Raw genomic sequence first — 25730 nt, forward strand, 5'->3', positions numbered from 1 at the left:
GTCTGTTAGACTGTCAATATCCTCCCCATGTGGATTGCACAATTCCTCCCGCTTTCAGAGCCTCACTGGTCTCATCAGACCATGTCGTCACTGTGCGGGAGGCAACTGGTTGCTTGCATACAAGGGTTTGTACACAGGTAGGAAATGAACCAGGTTGTGATCCGATCTTCCCAAGGGGGGAGGGGTGCTGATGTATAAACCCCCTTTGAGTTTGCATAAAATAAATCCAGTATTTTATTGTCTCTGGTGTGGCATGAAACATACTGGGTGAATGTGGGCAGAGTGGAGGATGGAGGGGCATGATTAAAATCTTCAGCAATAATGAGAAGGGCATTTGGACTCTGTGTTAACAGTCTGTTAACAACAGAATGCAGGACATCGCATGCCGGTTCACCGTCAGCAGACGGGGGAACATACACAACTATCACGATAACATGCGAGAATTCCCTGGGCAAGCAGCTCAATATCCTTACAGCAGATCTGCTCTTTAATAGTGATGTGACCAGGTTTACACCATCTATTATTTACAAACACTGCCAGCAATCCTCCCTTTCTCTTACCGTGCTCCATCTGTCTGCGCACAGTAGATAAAAGCCATCCAAAGCCACGGTTGTATCTGGTGTTAGCTTGGTTAGCCATGACTCTGTAAACAACATGATGCTACATTCCTGGAATTCCCTCTGATGCCGGGTAAGAGCCGCTAGCTTGTCCATCTTGTTGGGTAAAGATCTGACATTTCCCATGACGATGGATGGGAGAGTTGGTCTGTAACGTCTCCTTTTAGTCCGACACAGCGCTCCAGCACGGTTCCCTCGTCATCTCCTTATTAGCTCACCGTGAATATCCGTTTTTTTCCTGTAGTAGAATCGGCGTGTTGTGGAATGCTAATAGCTGATCAGGGATAACAATAGGACCGCGACCGTGAACAAAGTCCAAAAAAGCAGGAAAAGAAGAGCAAACTCTGTGACTTTGTTGATGACCATTGTGCAGTTTACAATTTCACATGTATACACTCAACAAGAAAAAAACACAAAGTGCCGGAACGCTATAAAAGAAATTGGAAAAGAAAAAAAAAAAGAGTACAAACTTAAAGGGAGCTGCTGCAACAGGCTGCCACTTGGGCAGTGGCTAGACTTTTTTTTTTATCCCTTTAACTTTTTATAACCAAAGAAAATCATTGAGATCTAGTTTCATCATCTGAATGAAATGTTTTAATTATCAAAAGCAGCGTCAGGTTCAGGTATTAGATGTAATAATCCAGAGAAACGTGAACAGATAAACATAAAGCAAGTGAACATCTTTTTCCAGCAGAACTCATGGTGTCTCTCACAGCTCCATCTGAGTGGAGGAGCAGATCACAGCTGGAGAGCAAATTAAAACTATAGTGTACATTACTGAGGCTAGAAGTCCGACTTTCCCTTCTTCTTCTTTCGGCTTCTCCCATTAGGGGTCACAAACACACAATGCAACTCTTTCTGACATTCTCAAAGCAAATAAGGCGTCTGTGGTGATCTTCCTTAGCATAAAACCATACTGTTGCTCACGGATGGTAACCTCTTCTCTCAGCCTGGATTCCAATACTCTTTCCCAGAACTTCATGGTGTGACTAATCAGCTTTATTCTCCTGTTACTGCAGGTCTGCAGATCCCCCTTGTTCTTATAGATCGTTACCAGCACACTACTCCTTTATTCTTCAGGCATCCTTTCACCTTCCAAAATCTTGTTCAATAACCTAGTTAAAAACTCCACTGCCATCTCTACTAAACATCTCCATGCTTCTACCGGTATGTCAGCTGGTCCAACTGACTTTTCACTCTTCATCCTCTTAATCACTGCTCTCACTTCCTCCTTACTAATCCTTTCCACTTCCTGCTTCACATCTCCACACCATCCAACATCATTTTTTTTTTTATATTTACATTTGCGCCATTTAGCAGACGCCCTTATCCAGAGTGACGTACAAAAGTGCTTTGAGTCTCTAGTAATGAATTAATCTACACTGGTACGCCAGATTACAAACTTAATATAATTTTCCTCGTTCATTAGCTGCTCAAATTATTCCCTCCATCTTCTCAACACAGTCTTCTCACTAGTCAACACTAGTCCTTATGATTTCCTGCACTTCCTCATTTCACCACCATGTCTTTTTGTCTTCCTTTGTTTTTCCAGATGTCACCTTTCTAGCTGTCCCCCTTATCACTTCTGCAGTAGTTCCACAATCATCCAGCACCTCTTGACCACCACCGAGCCCATCTGACCTCTTTCCTGAGTCCCACACTACAGTCTTCCTCCTTTAGTTTCCACCAACTTATTCTTCTTTAAGTCTTCACTCACCTCCTCTTCTTTTTCACTCCGAAAACCATCCTACAAACCTCCATTCGATGCTGTCTATCTGCACTGTCCCCCACCAACACCTCCAATCTCCATCAAGTTGCATCTCCAACATAGAACATAGTACACCTGTGTGCACCGTTCCTTCACTCTTATACGTCACCCTATGATCCTCCTTCTTCTTAATATGTGTTCACCACCGTTTCCATCCTTTTAGCAAAATCTACCACCATCTTCCTCCTCTCCTTCAGCCCTTCCGTTCATCTTTACCCACAATTACATTTCTCTACTACAATAACACTGAACGCTTTAAAGAGGGAACTAGCAGCTAACTCGCAGCTCAGCAGTAGATTTAATCTACTGATAACAATAATCCGAGATGCAAAGAAACTTAAAATTAATAAGTTAGAATAAGAATACAGCTCAAAGTTTATGTTTTCATGTCCAAAAATTTATTACCAAAAAGTCATTGAGATCATTAGATTGATTGTTGTTATACTGCAGGTCACATGATAATGCTTAAATTCAAACATCAAACACATTCTTACACAACCATATCATTTAATGTCTAGTCGTTATGAAGTAAATCCTCCCACCATTACAGATACGCAAAAAAGCTGCTTAAGTACAGTAGCAAATTACATTTACTTTATCATCCACCACTGTAACAGTGTAATCATAATTTTCATCTTAGATCAAATTGATTCTATAATTTATCACACTTGAATCGTTAAACTGTGGGTGTACTGATTTAAAAAACACCATTGAATCTCTAAGACTTAAATTTTATTTTACGTTTTAAAGATTAATACAGAAACAACAAAAATCCATTCCCTGATCTTACTGTGTAACTGTGTGATCCTGCTCAGGGTTACAGAAAATCAAAAAACTAGTGGGAAATCAATTTTGGTAGAGCTAATCATTACAATTACAATTTAAAGTTCCCCAACATTTACAGTACAATTTTCCTTTACATCCCTTCAAAAAAGAAATTTAAGATGATTTGTTTTACAAATTAACATCAGGAGTTGATGGCTGTATGTTAGAACACTTGTGTTTCCTTAATGAGCTTTGATAAACATAGCTCCGTCCACACAGTCCACAGAGGTGCAGCTTCTGTCCTATATGACTCTGCTGGTGGCTAAGGAGGGCCTTCCGAACACTAAATCTCTTCCCACACTGTTTACAGTGATACGGCTTCTCTCCTGTGTGGACACGCTGGTGTTCTTGAAGAAGTGTCTTTAGCCGAAAACTTCTCCCACATTGTACACACTCATATGGTTTCTTCCCTGTGTGAATACCCTGGTGCACTTTGAGAGTACTGTGATGATTAAAACTCTTCCCACACTGTTCACAATTATACGGCTTCTCTCCTGTGTGGATACGCTGGTGTACTTTGAGATGACACTGTTGAGTAAAACTCTTCCCACACTGTTCACAGTGATACAGTTTTTCTCCTGTGTGGATACGCTGGTGTATTTTAAGAATACTCTGTTGAGTAAAACTCTTCCCACACTGTTCACAATGATATGGCTTTTCTCCTGTGTGGATACGCTGGTGTACTTTAAGATGACCCTTGCGATTAAAACTCTTCCCACACTGTTCACAGTGATACGACTTCTCTCCTGTGTGGATACGCTGGTGTGATTTGAAACTACTATGACGATTAAAACTCTTTCCACACTGTTCACAGTGATACGGCTTCTCTCCTGAGTGGACACGCTGGTGTACTTTGAGATTACTCTGACAATTAAAACTCTTTCCACACTGTTCACAGTGATACAGCTTCTCTCCTGTGTGGATATGCTGGTGCCTTTTGAAACTAGTCTGACGATTAAAACTCTTCCCACACTGTTCGCAATGATACGGCTTCTCTCCTGTGTGAACACGCTGGTGTAATCTAAAATTACTTTGATGAGTAAAACTCTTCTCACACTGTTCACAGTGATAAGGCTTCTCTCCTGTGTGGATACGCTGGTGTTTTTTCATAACAGCAATTTTAGTAAAACTCTTCCCACAATCTGAGCAGTGGTGCATCTGGAAAACAAAAAAAATGATTTAATATACAGTAATAATTTTAGATTTGGTCTTGCATGTTATCAGAAATGTCTGCTATAGTAATCTGATATGGTTTGAAAAAGTTAAATAAAAGATGGTATTTTGAGGTGTTTTACAAAACCTTTAACTATTTAATAAAAAATAAACAACGCATTGGGTGACCACAGGAGGAAGAGAATTCAGATGTTCAGAAGCCAGCGATATTAAAAGTAAAAATTTGAACAGCTCTGCTAGTGCTAACGTTAATTCACCTGTTTCTCGATCACCAGCAGTGCTTCATTCTCCAACACATTCTACACACCAGTGTACAGGTACATATGTTGTCTCCTGTTATAATCAAGATTGCTTGTCATTTTTTTTTTTTATTAAATTACATTTTATTATAACCGACATTTGAACAGTTTACATTTTTTTTTACGTTTTAAATAAAATGCCTGCTCGGTTTAATAATAAATCAAATAATATTTTATAAGAATAAATAATAAAACATTAATTGTTTACATTAGTTAGATTCCACAGATGTGTGTGATTTACAAGTCAAGTCAGTTTATCGTCATTTTAACCATATACAGTGCAGTACACAGTAACCAACTTTTCCTCAGGACCAAGATGCTACAACAAACATCATCAATTATCAAAAAGAAACACAAAAGTACATATAACTCTAAACTAACAACACAGTGCACATGTGCAACATTTAGTGCTAAAAAGAGGAGGGGGTAAAAACAGAGACCACAGGAGACACTAATACAAATGTATAACTTTTCTAAAGATCTGTGATCTACTTAACTGTTCTATTTGTTTCTGCATACTAATAAATGGGTTGAAAGTGCGAGGCAGAGACTAAACACGCTTAATCCGTTCCCGAGGGAACTCACACTATAACATATATTATAATGTTCCGCAGGTAAAAACGACTGCATTCATTACACGTGTGTACCGGGGTGTGTACACCCCTACATGTGAGGCATGAATAAAGTGTACCTTTGATCCACCAGCAGCAGCAGGAGTGTGTGGAGGTTCTCCTAAAGATCTCCTTCTGGACTCTGATTTCATGATCAGAGGTGTAAAGAATCAGGACACTGGAAGAACAATGCAGAGGTTCATGACTCCAGAATGTCCACTAGCTGTTCCCCGAGCAGCTCAGCTGCTACATTTCACTGTATCTCACCTTTGGGTAAAAATCCGCTAAATCCGGGACAAAAACGGGGTTGAAGCTCGCGCGCGATAGATTTATAACGACGAAAGGAACGTCGATGTGCACGCGCGGAAAGTGGAGAAAAACTCACGCGCCCAACATTAACTTCAGACCGGAGCGCGTGAAAGAAGTCTATAGGTACAAACACGGATCACAAAGCAGTGGGCGGGACTCGAGTTCTAAATCCTCAAACATCATTGGCTCAGACATTTTCAGGAAGTGAAATCTGATTGGTTGTCTGCCACTGTGCCTAATCTTTAGTGGTTGAGCTTCATGAGAGACATGACTTTATCATCTATCACTCTTCATTCTCTTCTATCATCATTCTCCATTTTTATTTGTTCATAGATTTCCGTTTACAAATAAACGGAGATTCACACAAATTAATTCAATTCACAAATGTAAATGGGATTTACACGGAGAGGTGGAGGTACACGCTGGAGAGAAGGGGAATAAAACTCAGTAGGAGTAAGACAGAGTACATGTGTGTGAATGAGAGGGAGGGCAGTGGAGGGGTGCGGTTGCAGGGAGAAGAGGTGGAGAAGGTGGAGGAGTTCAGGTACCTGGGGTCAACAGTGCAGAGTGATGGAGAGTGTGTTAGAGAACTGAAGAAAAGAGTGCAGGCAGGGTGGAGTGGGTGGAGAAGAGTGACAGGAGTGATTTGTGATAGAAGAGTATCTGTGAGAGTGAAAGGGAAAGTTTATAGGACTGTGGTGAGACCTGAGATGTTGTATGGATTAGAGACAGTGGCATTGAGTAAAAGACAGGAGGTGGACCTGGAGGTAGCAGAGCTGAAGATGTTGAGGTTTTCGTTGGGAGTGACGAGGATGGATAAGATTAGAAATGAGTTTTATTAGAGGGACAGCGCATGTAGGATGTTTTGGTGACAAGGTGAGGGAGGCGAGATTGAGATGGTTTGGACATGTGCAGAGGAGGGACATGAATTATATTGGTAGAAGAATGCTGAGGATGGAGCCACCAGGTAGGAGGAAAAGAGGAAGGCCAAGAAGGAGGTTCATGGATGTGGTGAGGGAAGACATGCAGGTAGTTGGTGTAAAAGAGGCAGATGTAGAGGACAGGGTGGTATGGAGACGGATGATCCGCTGTGGCGACCCCTAATGGGAGCAGCCGAAAGAAGAAGAAGATTGTTACCTCAGAAACCTTCTTAATTACCTCAGAAATAATTTTGATCAGCAGTGTACGTTACAGTTTTATTTTACTTCAGAAATCATTACTTTTTATTGTAACAAATAAAAAAAACCCTTTAAGGTAACAAAACATCATACTTTTTGTTACTTCAGAAATTATATTCAGCAAAATTCTGAGGTAACAAAAAAAGTTACCTAACTTTTTTTTAATTACCTCAGAAATCAGTCCAGTGCTGATCAAAATGTAATTAAAGAAATCTTTTTTTATGCTGCCTGAGAAATAATTTTTAACAGCACTGGACTGGTTTCTGAGGTAACAAAAAATAAATAAAAATAAATACACTTCTCAGGAAACAAGTATACACTGCAGTGTACTTTATGTTACTTCAGAAATCATATTGATCAGCACTGTATTGATCTCTAAAGGTAACAAAAAGTACACTGCAATATATTTTTTTGTTACCTTAGAAATCTTTTTTGTTGTTGCCTCAGAAATAATTTTGATCAGCAGTGTACACTGCAGATTATTATTTTTTATTACCTCATAAATCATTACTTTTTATTGTATCAAATAAAATAAGAGTTTTAGGTTACTTAACAACAGACCTCTGTGGTAACAAAAAGTACACTTAGAAATGTAACAAAATAAAAGGTACACTGCACTGTACTTTCTTTTTACCTCAGAGATTTTTTTTGTTGCTTCAGAAATAATTCTATTCAGCAAAATTCTGAGGTAACCAAAAAGTACACTGCAGTGTGTTTGTGTTCCTCAGAAGTTCCTCAGAATCAGTCCAGTGCTGATCAAAAAATGTAATTTAAGAAATCTTTTATATGTTGCATGATAAATAATTTTTAACAGCACTGGAATGGTTTCTGAGGGAACAAGTATACACAGCAGTGTAATTTTTTGTTACCCTAGAAATAATTTTGATCAGCATCTTTGTTTCCTCAGAAATAAGTCCGGTGCTGATCAAAATGACTTTTAAAGCAACAACTTTTTTGTTGCCAAATAAATCATTGTGTATTTTTTGCCGCCTTATCACTTTTTTCTTTTTTTCTTTTCTTTTTTTTGTTGCCTCATCACTTTTTGTTTTGTTCCATCAAAAACATTTTGATTAGCAAATGAATGATTTCCGGGGTATAAAAAAAAAGTACACTTTTGAGGTAACAAATAATATACAGTGCATTTTACTTTATTTGTAACTCAAGAAATCTTTTTGATGTTGCCTGAGAAATCATTTTGATCAGCACTGAACTAATTACTCTGTTAACAAATACAAGGACATTTTTTAAGTTACACTGCAATGTATATTTATTTATTGTTACCTCAGAAACCTTTTTCGTTGCTTCAGAAATAATTTTGATAAGCAGTGTATGTTGCAGGTTTTTTTTTTTACTTCAGAAATCATTACTTTTTATTGTAACAAATAAAAAAACACTTTAAGGTAACAAAACAACTTACTTTCTGTTAGTTTATAAATCCTTACATTATTTGGTACTTCAGAAAACTTTTTTGTTGTTGTTGCCTCAGAATTAATTTTGATTAGAAGTGTCCTTTTTTTGTTACCTCAGAAATCAGTCCAGTGCTAAACAAAATGATTTCTCAAAAAAAGTTACACTTCTGCGGGAACAAGTATACACTGCAGTGTACCTTTACATTAACTCAGAAATCTTTTTTGTTGTTGTTGCCTCAAAAATTATTTTGATTATCATTGGACTGATTTCTGACAAAAAAAGAAAAAAAAGAATTACACTTCTAAGGTAACAACAAAACACAGTGCAGTGTAATGCACTGTAATCATTACTTTTTTGTGTTCCCTCAGAAATAGCACCGGACAGATTTCCGAGGTAACAAATAGAAGAACACTACTGAGATGACAAAAAAGTACACTCCAGTGTCCATTTTTCTAACCTCACCAATCATTACTTTGTTGTTGTTTATTTGCCTTAAAAATCATTTTGATTAGCACTGGACTGATTTCTGGGGTATATAAAAAAAAAAATGTTTCTAGTTACCTCAGAAACCTTTTTTTTGCCTCAGAAATACTTTTAATTGTAACAAATAAAATACAACTTTAAGGTAAAAAAAACAATGCACTTTTTGTTATTTTAGAAGTCATAGTTTATTTGCAACTGCAGAATCTTTTTTTGTTGTTGCCTCAGAAATTATTTTGATCAGCACTGGACTGATTTCTGAGATAACAAAAAAATTATAATTCTGAGGTAACAAGTGTAGACTGCATTGCAATTTTTTTTGTTCCCCTAAAAATTCAGTTTTTTGCCTCTGAAATAATTATGATCATCATTGGACAGATTTCTGAGAAAAATAAAAGTACACAAAAGTAAAACAAAACAAAAATTACACTGCAGTGTCATTTGTTACCTCAGAAATCTTTTTTTTTTAGCACTCGACTGATTTCAAAATTATTTCTGTGGCAACAAAAAAAGTAATGATTTTTGAGTTAACAAGGCACCTAAAGATGTGCCTCTTGACTAAAATTCTTTCCACATTGTCTACAGTGAAAGGGCTTTAATCCTGTGTGGATCAGTGGTGTCGTTGCAGTTTACTCTGAAAAGTGAAACTCTTCCCACATTGTCCACAGTGATACGGTTTCTCTCCTGTGTGGCTACGCTGGTGTATTTGAAGATGAGATGGTTGGATAAAACTCTTTCCACACTGTTCTCAGTGATATGACTTCACTCCTGTGTGGATACACTGGTGTACTTGAAGAATACTTTCTTTACAAAAAACTATTTCTGACATTTAATTTAGTAAATAACAATGATGATCTGTTGATACATCATAATCATTATGATATAGAATCAAAACATTGTTTCTATCACCAGCATTTCTATTTTCTTTCTTAAAAAAAAATAAAGTATAGGTTAACAAACAATAACAAGAGAAAAATAAGTGAACTATTCATGAAATAATAACAAATATTTTTTCCTGAAGACATTTTTAATGACACCGAGACTCATACAGTCCATTTGGAATAATCAACTTTTAACATTCACCTTAATCTCAATGAGATGAAAGCTCTGTGCAGGCCAGTTCAGTTCTTCCACACCAAACTCATCCAACCATGTCTTTATGAACCTTAGTTTGTGCACTGTGGCACAGTCATGCTGGATAAATAAAGGGCTGTCTCACAATATTAGAAGCATAGCATTGTACAAAATGTTTAGGTATGCTAAAGTAATTAACATTTCCCTACACTTCAGGGGCTGAGTCTTACCCCTAAAGTACAGCCCCATACAATTACCAACCAAACCTTACAGTTGACTAATAAACGTATTTAAATTTAGTGAAACACAAATAATGAACGTTTTAGATTTAAAAAAGACTTAACGTGAGATTTGTCTGCACTTTAATTCTTATAGGTTCAGACATATACAACAAAAATCGATTCCCTAATCTTGCTGTGTAACCGTGTGATCAAGGTCAAGTTTGCAGTAAATCAGTAACAATGTGCTCAGGGGACCATGAACTGGAAGCCGATCCATTAGATAATGTTCAGAAAGCACATATGGGTGAGATGCTCAGGTAGCCCCATACATGTTGCCATAAAGTGTAGTTGTAGTGTAACTGTAGATGGACCAACAATGTTCTGATGGCTTGGAAAGGTGTCCAGTTTGTTAGAGATCATTAACATTAACATTACAATTTAAATTTCCCCAATATTTACAGTACAATTTCCCTTTACATCCGTTCAAATAAATTTAAGAAGAGGATTTGTTTTACAAATTAATTTCAGGAGTTTATGGTTGTATATTAGAACACTTGTGGTTCCTTAAAGAGCTTTGATAAACATAGCTCCGTCCACACTGTCCACAGATGTACAGCTTCTGTCCTGTATGACTCTGCTGGTGTCTGAGGAGGGCCTTTCGGGTACTAAAACTCTTCCCACACTGTTCACAGTGATACGGCTTCTCTCCTGTGTGGATACGCTGGTGTAATCTGAGACTACCCTGCTGAGTAAAACTTTTCCCACACTGTTCACAGTGATACGGCTTCTCTCCTGTGTGAATACACTGGTGCGATTTGAGACTACTCTGGTAAGTAAAACTCTTTCCACACTGTTTACAGGGATACGGCTTCACTCCTGTGTGGATGCTCTGGTGTGATTTGAGATGACCCCGTTGAGTAAAACTCTTCCCACACTGTTCACAGTGATACGGCTTCACCCCTGTGTGGACACGCTGGTGTATTCTAAAATTACTCTTATAAGTAAAACTTTTCCCACACTGTTTACAGTAATACGGCTTCTCTCCTGTGTGGATACGCTGGTGTTCTTTGAGTTGACGCTGTTGAGTAAAACTCTTCCCACACTGTTTACAGTGATACGGCTTCTCTCCTGTGTGGATAATCTGATGTAATTTGAGACTGCTCTGGCCATTAAAACTCTTCCCACACTGTTCACAGTAATACAGCTTCTCTCCTGTGTGGATACTCTGGTGTGATTTGAGTTGACCCTGTTGAGTAAAACTCTTCCCACACTGTTCACAGTGATACGGCTTCTCTCCTGTGTGGATACGCTGGTGTAATTTGAGACTACTCTGGCAATTAAAACTCTTCCCACACTGTTCACAGTAACACAGCTTCTCTCTTGTGTGGATACGCTGGTGTCTTTTGAGACTACTCTGAAGAGTAAAAATCTTCCCACACTGTTCACAGTAATATGGCTTCTCTCCTGTGTGGATATGCTGGTGTCTTTTGAGATTACTCTGACAATTAAAACTCTTCTCACATTGTTCACAGTGATATGGCTTCTCTCCTGTGTGGATACGTTGGTGTCTTTTCAGAACAGCAATTTTAGTAAAACTTTTCCCACAATCTGAGCAGTGGTGCATCTGGAAAACAAAATAAAATGATTCAATATACAGTAATAATTTTAGATTTGGTCTTGCATGTTATCAGAAATGTCTGCTATAGTAATCTGATATGGTTTGAAACAAGTTAAATGAGAGGTATTTTGAGGTGTTTTACAAAACCTTTAACTATTTAATACTTGTATAAAATCTTACAAAATCTCCAATATTTATGTCTTCAAGGTGGAGGAGTTTTCCCAGTACCAGACCAGGCAGCATTATATCATCTTATTTTCAATTCCAGGAGACGGAGAAAAAGACTGTGGAACCTGTTGTGCTTCTGTGATAACAACAGAGCATAACAGGATTCAGTCCATGATCACAAAGCGACCTGAAACTATGTTCAAGCAATGTTTGGGTGCTTTTGGATTTAGCAAAATACATGTCTGATTCAGAACATTTGCTAATAGTAGCTCTCATTAGACAAAAGCTCAAAATCTGGACTGGTGCAAACAATCAGTACCTACTGAGCTGATCTGCATGCTGTCTTCCAAATGATGTGTGAAAATCCCTGTGGTTGGGACAACAATACATTGATGACTACCAGAGATGTATAAAGTACTAGAGACTCAGGCTTGAGTAAAAGTACAAGTGCTCTATCAAAAAAGTGTCTTGAGTAGAAGTTGAAGTGCTCTTTAAGCACCATACTTAATTGGAAGTACTAAAGTATTCAACATTTTTTAAGTATTGCAAGTAGTTTATTTTAAAATGTACTACTCAAATACTGAAAGTAAAAGTACAAGTATTGTGTTATGTAGTTATTGAAGAAAGCAGGCAAAAGACATCATATTGTTTTGTTTATTTTAAATAAATTTTTTTGTGTCAAACAGTCAAACAGGTTTGAAACAACGTTATGAAAAGAATACCTAAATTGTGCCTTTTTCTCCACAGCTGATTACCTTCTTAAACTAGTGTGCATCAAGCAGTAATTTTTTGGAACTTGCACATTTTTTCATCCTCAACTTGTTAGGGCAACTAAAAGATCTCAAAGGCCAGAAAGGCCACAGTTAAGTATTTCTTATGTAAAAACAAAATTGATTAGAACACCTAAAAACACAGAGCTTAACTTTTTGTAAACAAACAGAACAAGTTTTCCCCTTCCCATTTGATGCCCTCTCCTCTCTTCCCTGCTTGTGCTTTTTTTCTCCACAGCTTATTCCCTACTTAAACTTCAAATTCAATGGTGAATTTTTGAAGGAAATTATTTTGCAATCTTTCGGGAGGCAGAGTAAGCACTTTATTCTATATGAATTGTCTTTCACGCCGACAAACGCAAACATGGACTCTAAATAGGGCCACGGGTGGTCTTCTTCCTTATCGCCACGAACAGTTAAAAGTGAAGGAGTTGGAGGCGGAATTTCTGGGTTTTCCATGTCGAAAACCAATTAAAGTGCTCTCAATGCAGGCAGGCAGCGCTGTCTTCTTTTATCGTCTGATTCGTTTAATGATGACCCAGCTTATTCAAACCTGTGACAGAGCCATCTACTGCTCTGGCAGTGATAATTGTTATGCGGGATACGGAGGCGGAAGCAGAAGTATAGAGAAATAAAAAGTTTATTCACAAAACAAGGCAGAACCAACATAAATACTAGCAGTGCAAAGTATATTCCAGTGGTGCGCTTCGTGAGTGCTGCCCACGAATGTCCGGAACCGGTGAAAGGCAGTTCCTGAATAGGTAATCCCAAGGTGCGCGAGAGGAAGTGTGGCGCTGAGCAGTCACGGGTGAAACGTTGTGCTAAACGCGTGAACATAGATCCGTGAACATAGATGCCAGGAGGATCGGGGTAATCCGGGCCATGGAGAGAGTGAGGAGTCAGACACAAAAGGTACGAAGAGAAATAAATGCATGCAATGAAACAGCCAGCCATGAACCTACACATACATACAATAACGGATGAGGAGTGTGAGTGAATGAGGGGTTTATATAGTAGCAGGTGATTAGTGAGTAAATGAGTCTCGGGTGTGTTCAATAAACGAAGCCTGGAGCTTTATAGAAAGCGGAGGCAATGACAGCTGCCAAAAAGGGCGTGTCAGGTGGATTCCTGACAATAATGCGGGTTTGGAATGATTCGTAACATTTTTATAATTGTAACGATTAATGATGCAGAACATAAAAAATCTAGCGGAGTAAAGGTATTTAACTCATTAAAAATATGTACTGAAGTAAAAGTGGAAGTAGGAGAAAAAAAACAATAGTCCAGTAGAGTACAGATACGGCCTTTGAGTACTTAAGTATAGTAGTGAAGTAGTTCTACTTTGTTACTATACATCTCTGATGATGACTGCAGGTAATTATCTGTGGCTGTCAAAAGCAGCAACCTACTTCCTCCTAATGGCCTATGAGGGCATTTTCAATCAACTTGTTGGCATGTACCTCCGCTTTCAGACTCTTAGCTGAAAATCACCTACCTAAATGTAAATGTGTACAGTTCCTGACCAAAGTGTTCTACATACACAATTTAGATACATTTGGAAAGAAGATACTCTGACCCAGTGTTGCACAAGTCAGTGCTCTCTTAGTGCAGGTCTGAACCCTGGATACATGTGAAGGGTTGCGTTATGAAGGACATCCAGTGTAAAACATGTGCCAAATCAAACATGCAGATCACAAATCAGAATTTTATACCAGATCGGTCGAGGCCCGGCCCAACAACCACCACAGGTATCGTTAGCCAACAGGGTACCAGTGGAAATTGGGCTACGGTTGGCCGAAGGAGGAGAAGGAGAGGAGGAAGACATCTACAGAGGCAGCGGAAAAAGAAGAAGTGAAAGACAGTGGAGGTTCGGGTTGGTACTTTAAATGTTGGTACTATGACTGGTAAAGGGAGAGAGAGCTGATATGATGGAGAAAAGTAGATATGTTGTGTGTTTAGGAGACCAAATGGAAAGTGAGTAGGACCAGGAACAATGGAGGTGTTTAAACTGTTCTATCATGGTGTGGATGGAGAGAGAAATGGTGTAGGGGTGTTTCTGAAGGAAGAGTACAGTAAGAGTGTAGTGGAGGTGAAGAGAGTTTCTGATAGGGTGATGAAGGTGAAGCTGGAAGTTGAAGGGGAGATGATAAATGTCCTCAGTGCATATGCTCCACAGGTGGGCTGTGAGATTAAGGAGAAGGAAAAATTCTGTGAGTTAGATGAAGTGGTAGATGTTGAACCTAGGAATGAAAGATTGGTGATTGGCGCAGACATTAAAGGGCATGTAGGTGAAGGGAACAGAGGTGATGAGGAGGTGATGGTAGGTATGGAATTAAGGAGAGGATTGTGGAAGGGCTGATGTGGTAGATTTTTGCTAAAAAGAGAAAAATGTCAGTGGTGAACACGTATTTTAAGAAGAAGGAGGAACAGAGAGTGACGTATAAGAGTGGAGGAAGGTGCAAACAGGTGGACTATGTTCTATGTAGGAGATGCAATCTGAAGGAAATTGTTGACTGTAAGGTGTTGCCAGGGACAGTGAGTATGTAGGATATTTTGGACCAATGTGTTGAGAAGATGGAGGAATATTTTGAGCAGCTGATGAATGAGGAAAATGAGAGAGAGAAGGTTGGATGGTGTGGAGATGGTGTAGCAGGAAGTGGATAGGATTAAGGATAGGATAGGATAAAAAGGTCAGACAGGGGCTCGGTGGTGGTGAAGAGCAGTGATTAAGAGGATGAAGAGTGGAAAGTCGGTTGGACCAGATGACATACCGGTAGAAACATGGAGATGTTTAGGAGATGCAGTGGAGTTTTTAACAAAATTGTTTAACAGGATATGTGAGAGGATGCCTGAAGAATGGAGAAGGAGTGTGCTGGTAGTGATCTTTAAGAATAAGGGAGCTGTGCAGACCTACAGTAACTACAGGGGAATAACGTTGATCACTCACAACATGAAGTTATGGGAAAGAGTAGTGGAAATGCTGAGAATGCTGAGGATGGAAAGAGGCAGATGTAGAGGGTAGGGGGTATGGAAACAGATGATCCGCTGTGGCGGCCTCTAATGGGAGAAGCCGAATGAAGAAGAAGAAGGCAAGAAGTCACTTCGGGGTTTAGTGTACAAACTTTTTTTTAGCGCAGGTCCTTTTCTCCCTCCCCCCTGCTAGTGACATGAAATCTTGATCAGATGTTGGTAACAACCCATGCAATCCACACATACAAAGGAATCAAACCATACTGGTCCATAAATGAAGTTGTGTAATGTTGTGAAATAACACACACACACAACTTGAACACATGAAGACAGGGAGGTGCAAAAAGGAATGAAAAGCCAAAACACCAGTAGATATCAATCAGTAATTAGAAAGCAATCCTGCCTATTGTCATTGTAAATCAATATCAGCTGCTTCAGTCCCAACTGATGGCTTGTATAAAGATGTCCCATTACCAAGGTGTCACACAAGAAACATCTCATGATGGGTAAAAGTGAAGAGTTTTCTCAAGACCTTCACATCCTCACTGTTGCAAACATACTAATTGCATTGGTAACGGAAGGATTTCTAAACTTCTGAATGTTCTGAATGGTTTTATATCTTTGTATGTCTGGATTTCTGGTCTGTTACTGTTAAGATGGTTTCACACTGGTTCTCTAAACACATTCTTATGTTATCTGTTTAATGTCTATAGGATCTTTCCGATGTGAGTATGTAAGGTATACAGAAAGTCTTTATCTGGACTCACACATCTCTAGTTGCTATGTCTTCTTACCCAATCAGGAACAGCTTTAAGTCAGGTTTTTTTTTCAGTGTATATTTACTTGTCTGTTATCTGCAATAAACTGAAGAAGAACATTGCTCCATTCTGTGTGCTGTGATTCTTCCCTGATCAGAAAAGACACCACGGGCATTGTTGATCACATGGGAAATAATACAAATCTAACAATATTAATAGCACCTTATGAAATATATTTACTGAGAAAAATGGTGATGTTTTTGATACTTATTTTACCCGCTGTATGTTGTCTCCTGTTATAATCACATGTAAACACTGCTTATGTTGACATACAGGCTTCTGCTCTGATTAAACGGGGTGTATTCGAGCAGATGTAGTTGTGTTGGCCTATTTTGATAATAGATGCCTTTTAGGCTAAGACCACCTGTTCTCTTAGGGTCCATCAACACTGTGATTCCAGGCTACACTAGTACTCAACACAGTGGAAACATGGTTCTAATTTTCAAAAGTAATACTAATAAATGATCTTAAAGTGCGAGGCAGAAACTAAACAAACTTGCAGTCGCCACTTAATACTTTACTTTAAAACTAAACTTCCTCTGGGAGATCACTGGGATACGCATGTGAATATGTGATCTGTTAACTGGTTGCATGTGTAAAAGCTGTTGGTCTCAAACATTGTTTACTTTATCAACTGAGTAAAAAGCTGAAGAACAGATCAAATAGGACAATTGATTAAAGATTTGGGGAGAAATTTCGTGTTTCCTTGTAAAAGGATTTTTTATATAAATAAAAAAACAGTAGTTTATTGTGATATAATTTTAAAATACATTATGATGTATCTTTGCCCTGCAAACCACACTGAAAGATGAGACACATGAATAAAGTGTACCTTTGATCCAGCAGCAGCAGCAGCAGGAGTGTGTGGAGGTTCTCCTAAAGATCTCCGTCTGGACTCTGATTTCATGATCAGAGGTGTAAAGAATCAGGACACTGGAAGAAAAATGCAGAGGTTCATGACTCCAGAATGTCCACTAGCTGTTCCCCGAGCAGCTCAGCTGCTACATTTCACTGTATCTCACCTTTGGGTAAAAATCCGCTAAATCCGGGACAAAAACGGGGTTGAAGCTCGCGCGCGATAGATTTATAACGGCGAAAGGAACGTCGATGTGCACGCGCGGAAAGTGGAGAAAATCTCACGCGCCCAACATTAACTTCAGACCGGAGCGCGTGACGGAAGTCTATAGGTACAAAAACAGATCACAAAGCAGTGGGCGGGGCCAATGGGCTCGAATTCTAAATCCGCAAACTTCATTGGCTCAGACATGTTCAGGAAGTGAAATCTGATTGGTTGTCTGGCACTGTGCCTGATCTTTAGTGGTTGAGCTTCATGAGAGACATGACTTCATCTATCACTCTTCATTCTCTTCTATCATCATTCTCCATTTTTATTTGTTCATAGATTTCGGTTTACAAATAAACGGAGATTCACACAAATTAATTCGATTCACAAATGTAAATGGGATTTAAACAGAAATGAATACTTAGATGTTCACATCACTCAGGACCTGTGTTGGTCCTGTCACATCCTAGCCAAGATTTCCATGTGGGCCCCATGTGGGTTTTTGATGGGCTGTCACTTGGGCCCTGCATGGGCATCCCTAATGGGGTCCAGAGAAATTTGTCCATCGGCTCCACATGGGCCCCATGTGTGTTAGCCCAGAGGGGCCACTGATGGGTCCATGGTTGGCTCTAAGTGGGACACATATAGATGTTCTTTATATGGGCCTATTTGGGTCCCAAATAGGTGTTAGGTGTTCTTTATATGGGCTAAAGTGGGCTATAAAAAGGACCCTTATGGGCCCACATGATTGAATCAACCTACAAATGGCCCCTTTATGGAGTTGTTGTGGGACCACAGTAGGTGAGAATTGGGTCCCATTTTTAATTTAATGATTGATTTTTGTGGGTGAACTTAATTTGTACTTAATCTTACTATAGAAAATCCACTGTCAAACCAATTCAAACCTCAGTTACAATGTAAAACTGTGCCTGACCAAACAAAGAACTAATTTTAGTTGATTTTATGTGCTGCTCTTTGTTTAAAAAAATAAATGACTTTAACTCAGAATGTGTAAATCACATTTAATTTAAATTAATTCAAGTAAAAAAAAAACAGGAAAAAGGAATTACAGAATTACTAAAGTAGAATATTTTACTGGTGGGTCTATGCAGATTCCTCGGTTGCACACCTACACAACACTAAAGAAAGAGAAGACAGAAATTTAGTACATTTTAAAATACTACCATTCACAGCAGCATCTAAAAAAACATGCATCAATATAATTAAGACATATCCTAGAATCTCATCAGTGAATTGTTCCCCACCTCTGCCTCACACAGTAATAACTTATGCAAGGGGACCAGTCATGGAATCCAAAACTCATGAATGTAACAATTAAAATATCAACCTTGCATCTGAACTTGACTCTTAAACAAATATTTGGTCATTGCCAAAAGCCAGTGATTGAACAATGATTCTGATCAGCTGAAAGATGTAAGTCACACCTCGGATCACGGTGGACCAGAAAGTTCAACGCACTGCAACTGAAAAAAACATATGCAAATAGAAAAATCACCAACAAATTAAGAAAACATCTTCATCAGTTAAACATGATGTGCTGCAAATCCTCACAACACAACTAAATACAGAAACGTCCCGCAAATCCTCACAACACAACCAATTCATTTACACTGCAAACAGCACAGATCACAAAATAAATGTATCATGGGGACCCCAACAAGTGATGCCCCGGGACTGCTTGTTCAGTGTCTATTCATCAGTGGTGGTGTTGGTGATCTGAAAGGTGAGGTTTTTTGTTTATTTAAACATCCTGATCATGATTCCTTGGCTTTGCCAGTTAATATAACATTTTACAGTTAATTGTGTATTTCATCAGATTATTTAGGATAATAATATCCAAAAGACCAAGGAATCATAAATAAACAAACAATGATAAAATAAACAAACAACTCACCTTTCAGGTCATCGACACACATCAACACCACTGACACATCCCCACATTTACCACATCAGTAAAAACAAAAAAAAAAATCACAATCATAAGCACCTTCTAATCCACCATTTGCCCAAACTGTTAACTGATCTGAGTAAATGATGTAAAATTACACAATACCATGCAAAAAGCTAAATCTATCTATATGGTGAATTTCAGGCTTTGTTGTGATTAATGTTTAGAATAATTAGCGGGGACTTGAACACAGATCGATTATTAAATTCGTACTGGTTCACTTTGGACCGTGAATATAAACTGACCACTGTAACATTAGTTTAAGTTTCTTATAACCATGTTTTGTCTTCAAAAAGCCTTAGTGGCACTAAACAAACCTAAGCGTGCTTAAGATAAAAATACTGTGAAAGTGATTCTGAAGAATGCAGAGTTTTTGCTCTTGAATTTCATAATTTTATTAATGTTTAGAAATGATATAAATATAAAGGTTTTTTATCACCTCTACCTATTTCACCTAAAACACATAAAAATAATGTTAAGGATTGTCACAATCTCCTCAGAGCTTTTCTCTGTGTATATACACGTTATAAAGGTAGTGAAGAGAAAGAGACTCCACAGTGCTTTTACTGTTTCACCCTCCTGTTATCATGAGGACACTAAATGGAGACCTTCGTTATATCGTGCCTGTAACTTTAGTTACCACAAATCTTTCAGAAGTTTACATTAAATAAAAACAAAAGTAAAATGTTATTAATTTTAAACAAAAGATAATTTCTTACCGTGACAGAGATGTCAGGTTATCCAGGTCAGGTCAGGTCAGGAGATCGTTTCTTCAGATTGAGAATGTGGGAACACAGGAGCCAATGGGAGACTCTGTGTGCTGCACAAGCGATTAAAATTTTTTTTTTATTAAAGGTCATTCTATGTTATCGTAAAAAATGTTGTTTCGATCATATAGAACACGCAAAAAACATATCAATTGAATTTATCATCAACTGAATAATATAGCTAAATATAGCCCAAATATGGCAGGGCCCTCGAATAAACAAAATAGGCAACCTAACTGGGGCACATCCCTGACTAAGCTGGGGCCCACATTCAGCTCATCAAAGTGCCCACTCTGACCCCATGCCCATGTGATGCCCATATAACCCAGATAAAACCCATGTGGGGCCCACATGGACATGTTGGCTGGGATCGTCACCCTGATGAAGGCCAGGCAGCGTCTATACCACCTGAGACGCTTAAGAGACTTTAAATCACCCTCTCTGGTGCTGAGGTCTTTATTCAACTGCACCACTGAAAGTGTCCTGATGGGTAGTATCACTTCTTGGTTTGAGAAATACACCATGCAGGGCAGGCACCTGAGGGTGGATCATTCAGCTGAGCGTTGAGACAATTGCACTGGGACACTTTAAATTTGGACTATTGTCAATATCTATCTATTATTTCTTTCTGACAAAATTTCAGCCAGTAAGTAGATCCACAAAGACCTCAGATCATGTGGCGTGTTCAGGGTCATATACATATATAATATACATATACAAAGTATGGGCATCAGTCTGGAAAAGGTTATAAAGCTGTTTCTAAAGCTTTGGGACTCCCAAACCCTACTCTTTCCTATAACTTCATGTTGTGACTGATCAACTTAATTCCCCTGTACTTACTGCAGGTCTGCACATCTCCCTTGTTCTTAAAGATCAGTACCAGCACACTCTTTCTCCATTCCTCAGGCATCCTCTCTCTTTCCAAAATCTTGTTAAACAATCGCTTTAAAAACTCCACTGCATCTCCTAAACATCTCCATGCTTCTACCAATATCTCATCTGATCCAACCGACTTTCCACTCTTCCTCCTTACTAATCCTATCCACTTCCTGCTTCACCATCTCTATGCCACCCACCCTTTTTTTATTTTCATCAGCTGCTCAAAATACTCCCTCCATCTTCTCAACACACTCTCCTCACTAGTCAACACATTTCCATCTCCATCCTTTACTGCTCTAACTTGCAGCACATCCTTCCCAGCTCGGTCTCTCTGCCTGACCAATCGCTACAAATACTTTTCTCCTTCCATCCCTCTTCACCTGCTGCTGCATCTCCTTGTACTTTTGCCTACTTTTCTCATCACTCTGTCGATCCCAATTCTGTTTCTCCAAACTCTTCCTTTTTCCTTCTGCTCTTCTGCACTTCCTCATTCCACCACCACGTCTTTTTGTCTTCCTTTCTATTTCCAGATGTCACACCAAGTACCTTTCTAACTGTCTCCCTCATCACTCCTGCAGTAGCTCCACAATCATCCAGCACCTCTTCACCAAAACCGAGCCCGTCTTTTTAAAACATGAGTATCTGTACTTCTACTGAGTGAAGGATGTGTGAACCTTTGCCACCGCTGGCTTTAATAATGAAATGTTTGCCAACATATTACACTTATAATGTAGATAAATATGACTAATAAACTATCCACTCTGTGCAATTTGTATAAGGTATTTCAGTGTGTAAACTAATCCCAATGTAATAGTGGAGCAAAAGTGTATTTATATACAAGTAAATCTGTATTATTTAGTTTTTGCAACACTGAGCTGCACACATATTCAAACCTGTAATGTTTGCTTATACTATGCATTTAAATGAACCATATTAACTTGGTCAAAAAGCACATTGCACCATTTTCTTTATATTTCTTTATATTTAAGTGGAAATTAGTTGTCTAAAATTTGTATGCAGCATGTAGTGTAAATATCCATTAGATTTGAGTTATTTTGGTTATTAATTAATTTCTATTTCCATGTGGTGATGAAGCTCGGGTGTTCTTGTATTCAGAGCAGTGAGAACTGCATACAGTTCTAGACTGAGACTCACAGTTGTGTCACAGTTGGTCCCTGGAAACACAGATTTTAATGCTCCCACATTAAAGTTGATTGCTTTCCATTTTATTCTTCCTGTACAATAGAATTTTGTTAATACTGAAATTTAATTTAGTAAATAACAATGATGATTTGTTGATATTTCATAATCATATATGATATAGAATCAAAACATTGTTTCTATCACCAGCAATTCTATTTTCTTCCTTAGAAAAAAATAAAGTATAAGTTAACAAACAATAGCAAGAGAAAAATAAGTGAACTGTTCATGAAATAATCACAAAAAAAAGTTGCTGAAGACTTTTATAATAACACCGAGACTCATACAGTCCATTTAGAATAATCAACTTTTAACATTCACCTTAATCTCAAAGGTGTTCAGTGAAGTCGAGATGAGAGCTCTGTGCAGGCCAGTTCAGTTCTTCCACACCAAACTCATCCAACCATGTCTTTATGAACCTCAGTTTGTGCACCGTGGCACAGTCATGCTGGATTAATAAAGGACTGTCTCACAATATTAGAAGCATAGCATTGTACAAAATGTTTAGGTACGCTAAAGGCTGAGTCTTAACCCTAAAGTACAGCCCCATACAATTACCACTCCTCAACCAAACCTTACAGTTGACTAATAAACTTATTTGAATTTAGAGAAACACAAAAAATGAACGTTGGTGCAAAATACCTAAAGGTTATACATTTAACATTTTAGATTTAAAAAAGACTTAAGGTGAGATTTGTCTGCACTTTAATTCTTATAGGTTCAGACATATACAACAAAAATCTATTCCCTGATCTTGCTGTGTAACCGTGTGATCAAGCTCAAGTTTGCAGTAAATCAGTAACACTGTGCTCAGGGGACCATGAACTGGAAGCCGATCCATCAGATAATGTTCAGAAAGCACATATGGGTGAGATGCTCAGGTAGCCCCATACATGTTGCCATAAAGTGTAGTTGTAGTGTAACTGTAGATGGACCAACAATGTTCTGATGGCTTGGAAAGGTGTCCAGTTTGTTAGAGATCATTAACATTAACATTACAATTTAAAGTTCCCCAATATTTACAGTACAATTTCCCTTTACATCCCTTCAAATAAGAAATTTAAGAAGAAGATTTGTTTTACAAATTAAATTCAGGAGTTTATGGTTGTATGTTAGAGCACTTGTGGTTCCATAATGAGCTTTGATAAACATAGCTCCGTCCACACTGTCCACAGATGTACAGCTTCTGTCCTGTATGACTCTGCTGGTGGCTGAGGAGGGTGCTCGGAGCACTAAAACTCTTCCCACACTGTTCACAGTGATACGGCTTCTCTCCTGTGTGGATTCGTTTGTGCATTTTAAAATTACTCTGATGATTAAAGCTCTTCCCACACTGTTCACAGCGATACGGCTTCTCTCCTGTGTGGATACGCTGGTGTAATCTGAGAATTCCGTGCTGAGTAAAACTTTTCCCACACTGTTTACAGTGATACGGCTTCTCTCCTGTGTGGATACGCTGGTGTGATTTGAGATGACTCTGACGATTAAAACTCCTCCCACACTGTTCACAGTAATACGGCTTCACTCCAGTGTGGATACTCTGGTGCGATTTGAGATGACTCTGACGATTAAAACTTTTCCCACACTGTTGACAGTGATACAGCTTCTCTCCTGTGTGGACACGCTGGTGTATTCTAAAATTACTCTTATGAGTAAAACTCTTCCCACACTGTTCACAGTGATACGGCTTCTCTCCTGTGTGGATACACTGGTGTATTTTGAGATGCCTCTGATGACTAAAACTCTTCCCACAATGTTCACAGTAATACGGCTTCTCTTCTGAGTGGTTATGCTGGTGTCTTTTGAGATTACTCTGATAAGTAAAACTCTTCCCACAATGTTCACAGTAGTACGGCTTCTCTCCTGTGTGGATACGCTGGTGTCTTTTGAGACTACTCTGATCAGTAAAACTCTTCTCACACTGCCCACACTGATACGGCTTCTCTCCTATGTGGATCTGCTGGTGTCTTTTGAGACTGCTCTGACGATTAAAACTCTTTCCACACTGTTCACAGTAATACGGCTTCTCTCCTGTGTGGATACGTTGGTGTTCTTTGAGATTACCCTGGCGATTAAAACTCTTCCCGCACTGTTCACAGTGATACAGTTTTTCTCTTGTGTGGATACGTTGGTGTCTTTTCAGAACAGCAATTTTAGTAAAACTCTTCCCACAATCTGAGCAGTGGTGCATCTGGAAAACAAAATAAAATGATGAAATATACAGTTGAAGCCACTTATCTCGATCTCGGTTAACTCGCCAACCCTACTAAGCCGATGTTTTGAAAATTTAAATACATAAAGATATTTCAAGCACGGTAATATATTGCCGCCATATTGGTTTTTATTTATCTCGATCATCAGTTATCTTGACGCTTTTTGGCGTCCCCTAGGCCGGCGACATAACCGGGTTCAACGGTACTGAAATAATATTAGATTTGGTCTTGCATGTTATCAGAAATGTCTGCTATAGTAATCTGATATGGTTTGAAACAAGTTAAATGAGAGGTATTTTGAGGTGTTTTAGAAAACCTTTAACTATTTAATACTTGTATAAAATCTTCCAAAATCCCAGATAGTTATGTCTTCAAGGTGGAGGAGTTTTCCCAGTACCAGACCAAGCAGCATTATATCATCTTATTTTCAATTCCAGGAGACAGAGAAAAAGACTGTGGAACCTGTTGTGCTTCTGTGATAACATCAGAGCTTAACAGGGTTCAGTCCACGATCACAAAGCTACTTGAAACTATGTTCAAGCAAAATAAATGTCTGATTCAGAACATTTGCTAATAGTAGCTCTCATTAGACAAAGTGCAAACAATCAGTACCTACTGAGCTGATCTGCATGCTGTCTTCCAAATGATGTGTGAAAATCCCTGTGGTTGGGACAACAATACATTGATGACGACTGCAAGAAATTATCTGTGGCTGTCAAAAGCAGCAACCTACTTCCTCCTAATGGCCTATGAGGGCATTTTCAATCAACTATGTTAGCATGTACCTCGCTTTCAGCTGAAAATCACCTACCTAAATGTAGGAGAAGGAAAAATTCTGAAGTGAGTTAGATGAAGTGGAAGATGGTGAACCTAGTAATGAAAGATTGGTAAATGGGGCAGACTTTAATGGGCATGGGGGTGAAGGGTACATTGGTGATGAGGAAGTGATAAGTGGGTATGGAATTAGGGAGAGGAATGTGGAAGGTGAAAGGTGGTAGATTTTTGCTAAAAAGATGAAAATGGCAGTGAACACGTATTTTAAGAAGAAGGAGGATCATAGAGTGACGTATAAGAGTGGAGGAAGGTGCACACAGGTGGACTATGTTCTATGTAGGAGATGCAACCTGAAGGAGATTGGCGACTGTAAGGTGTTGCCAGGGACCGCGAGTATATTAGCCAGTTTATTAGAAGGGCAACGTATATAGGACGTTTTGGAGACAAGGTAAGAGAGGCGAGATTGAGATGGTTTGGACATGTGCAGAGGAGGGACATGGGGTATATTGGTAGGAGAATGCTGAGGATGGAGCCACCGGGAAGGAGGAAGGCCAAG

General features: G+C 38.8%; 1 protein-coding gene across 15 annotated transcripts in view; it reads right to left on the reverse strand.

Moving 5' to 3' along the window:
• LOC124381899 (zinc finger protein 239-like) overlaps positions 1 to 25730 on the reverse strand; it is a 103888-nt gene that overhangs the window by 19035 nt on the left and 59123 nt on the right. For 2 of the 15 annotated variants that reach the window (XM_046843811.1, XM_046843822.1), the window contains exon 3: positions 10090 to 11589. In XM_046843811.1, coding sequence (XP_046699767.1) covers positions 10498 to 11589 — 1092 coding nt within the window. In that variant the 3' untranslated portion in view covers positions 10090 to 10497. Of the gene's footprint in view, positions 1 to 5384; positions 5472 to 5560; positions 5746 to 10089; positions 11590 to 11763; positions 11888 to 12070; positions 12119 to 14233; positions 14262 to 17141; positions 17186 to 17331; positions 17735 to 22433; positions 24240 to 25730 lie in introns of those variants that run through there. The other 13 variants (XM_046843821.1, XM_046843823.1, XM_046843812.1 and 10 more) reach the window with 12 other exon arrangements.

This window comes from Silurus meridionalis, chromosome 29, assembly GCF_014805685.1.
Source record: "Silurus meridionalis isolate SWU-2019-XX chromosome 29, ASM1480568v1, whole genome shotgun sequence".
NCBI classification, from domain to species: domain Eukaryota; kingdom Metazoa; phylum Chordata; class Actinopteri; order Siluriformes; family Siluridae; genus Silurus; species Silurus meridionalis.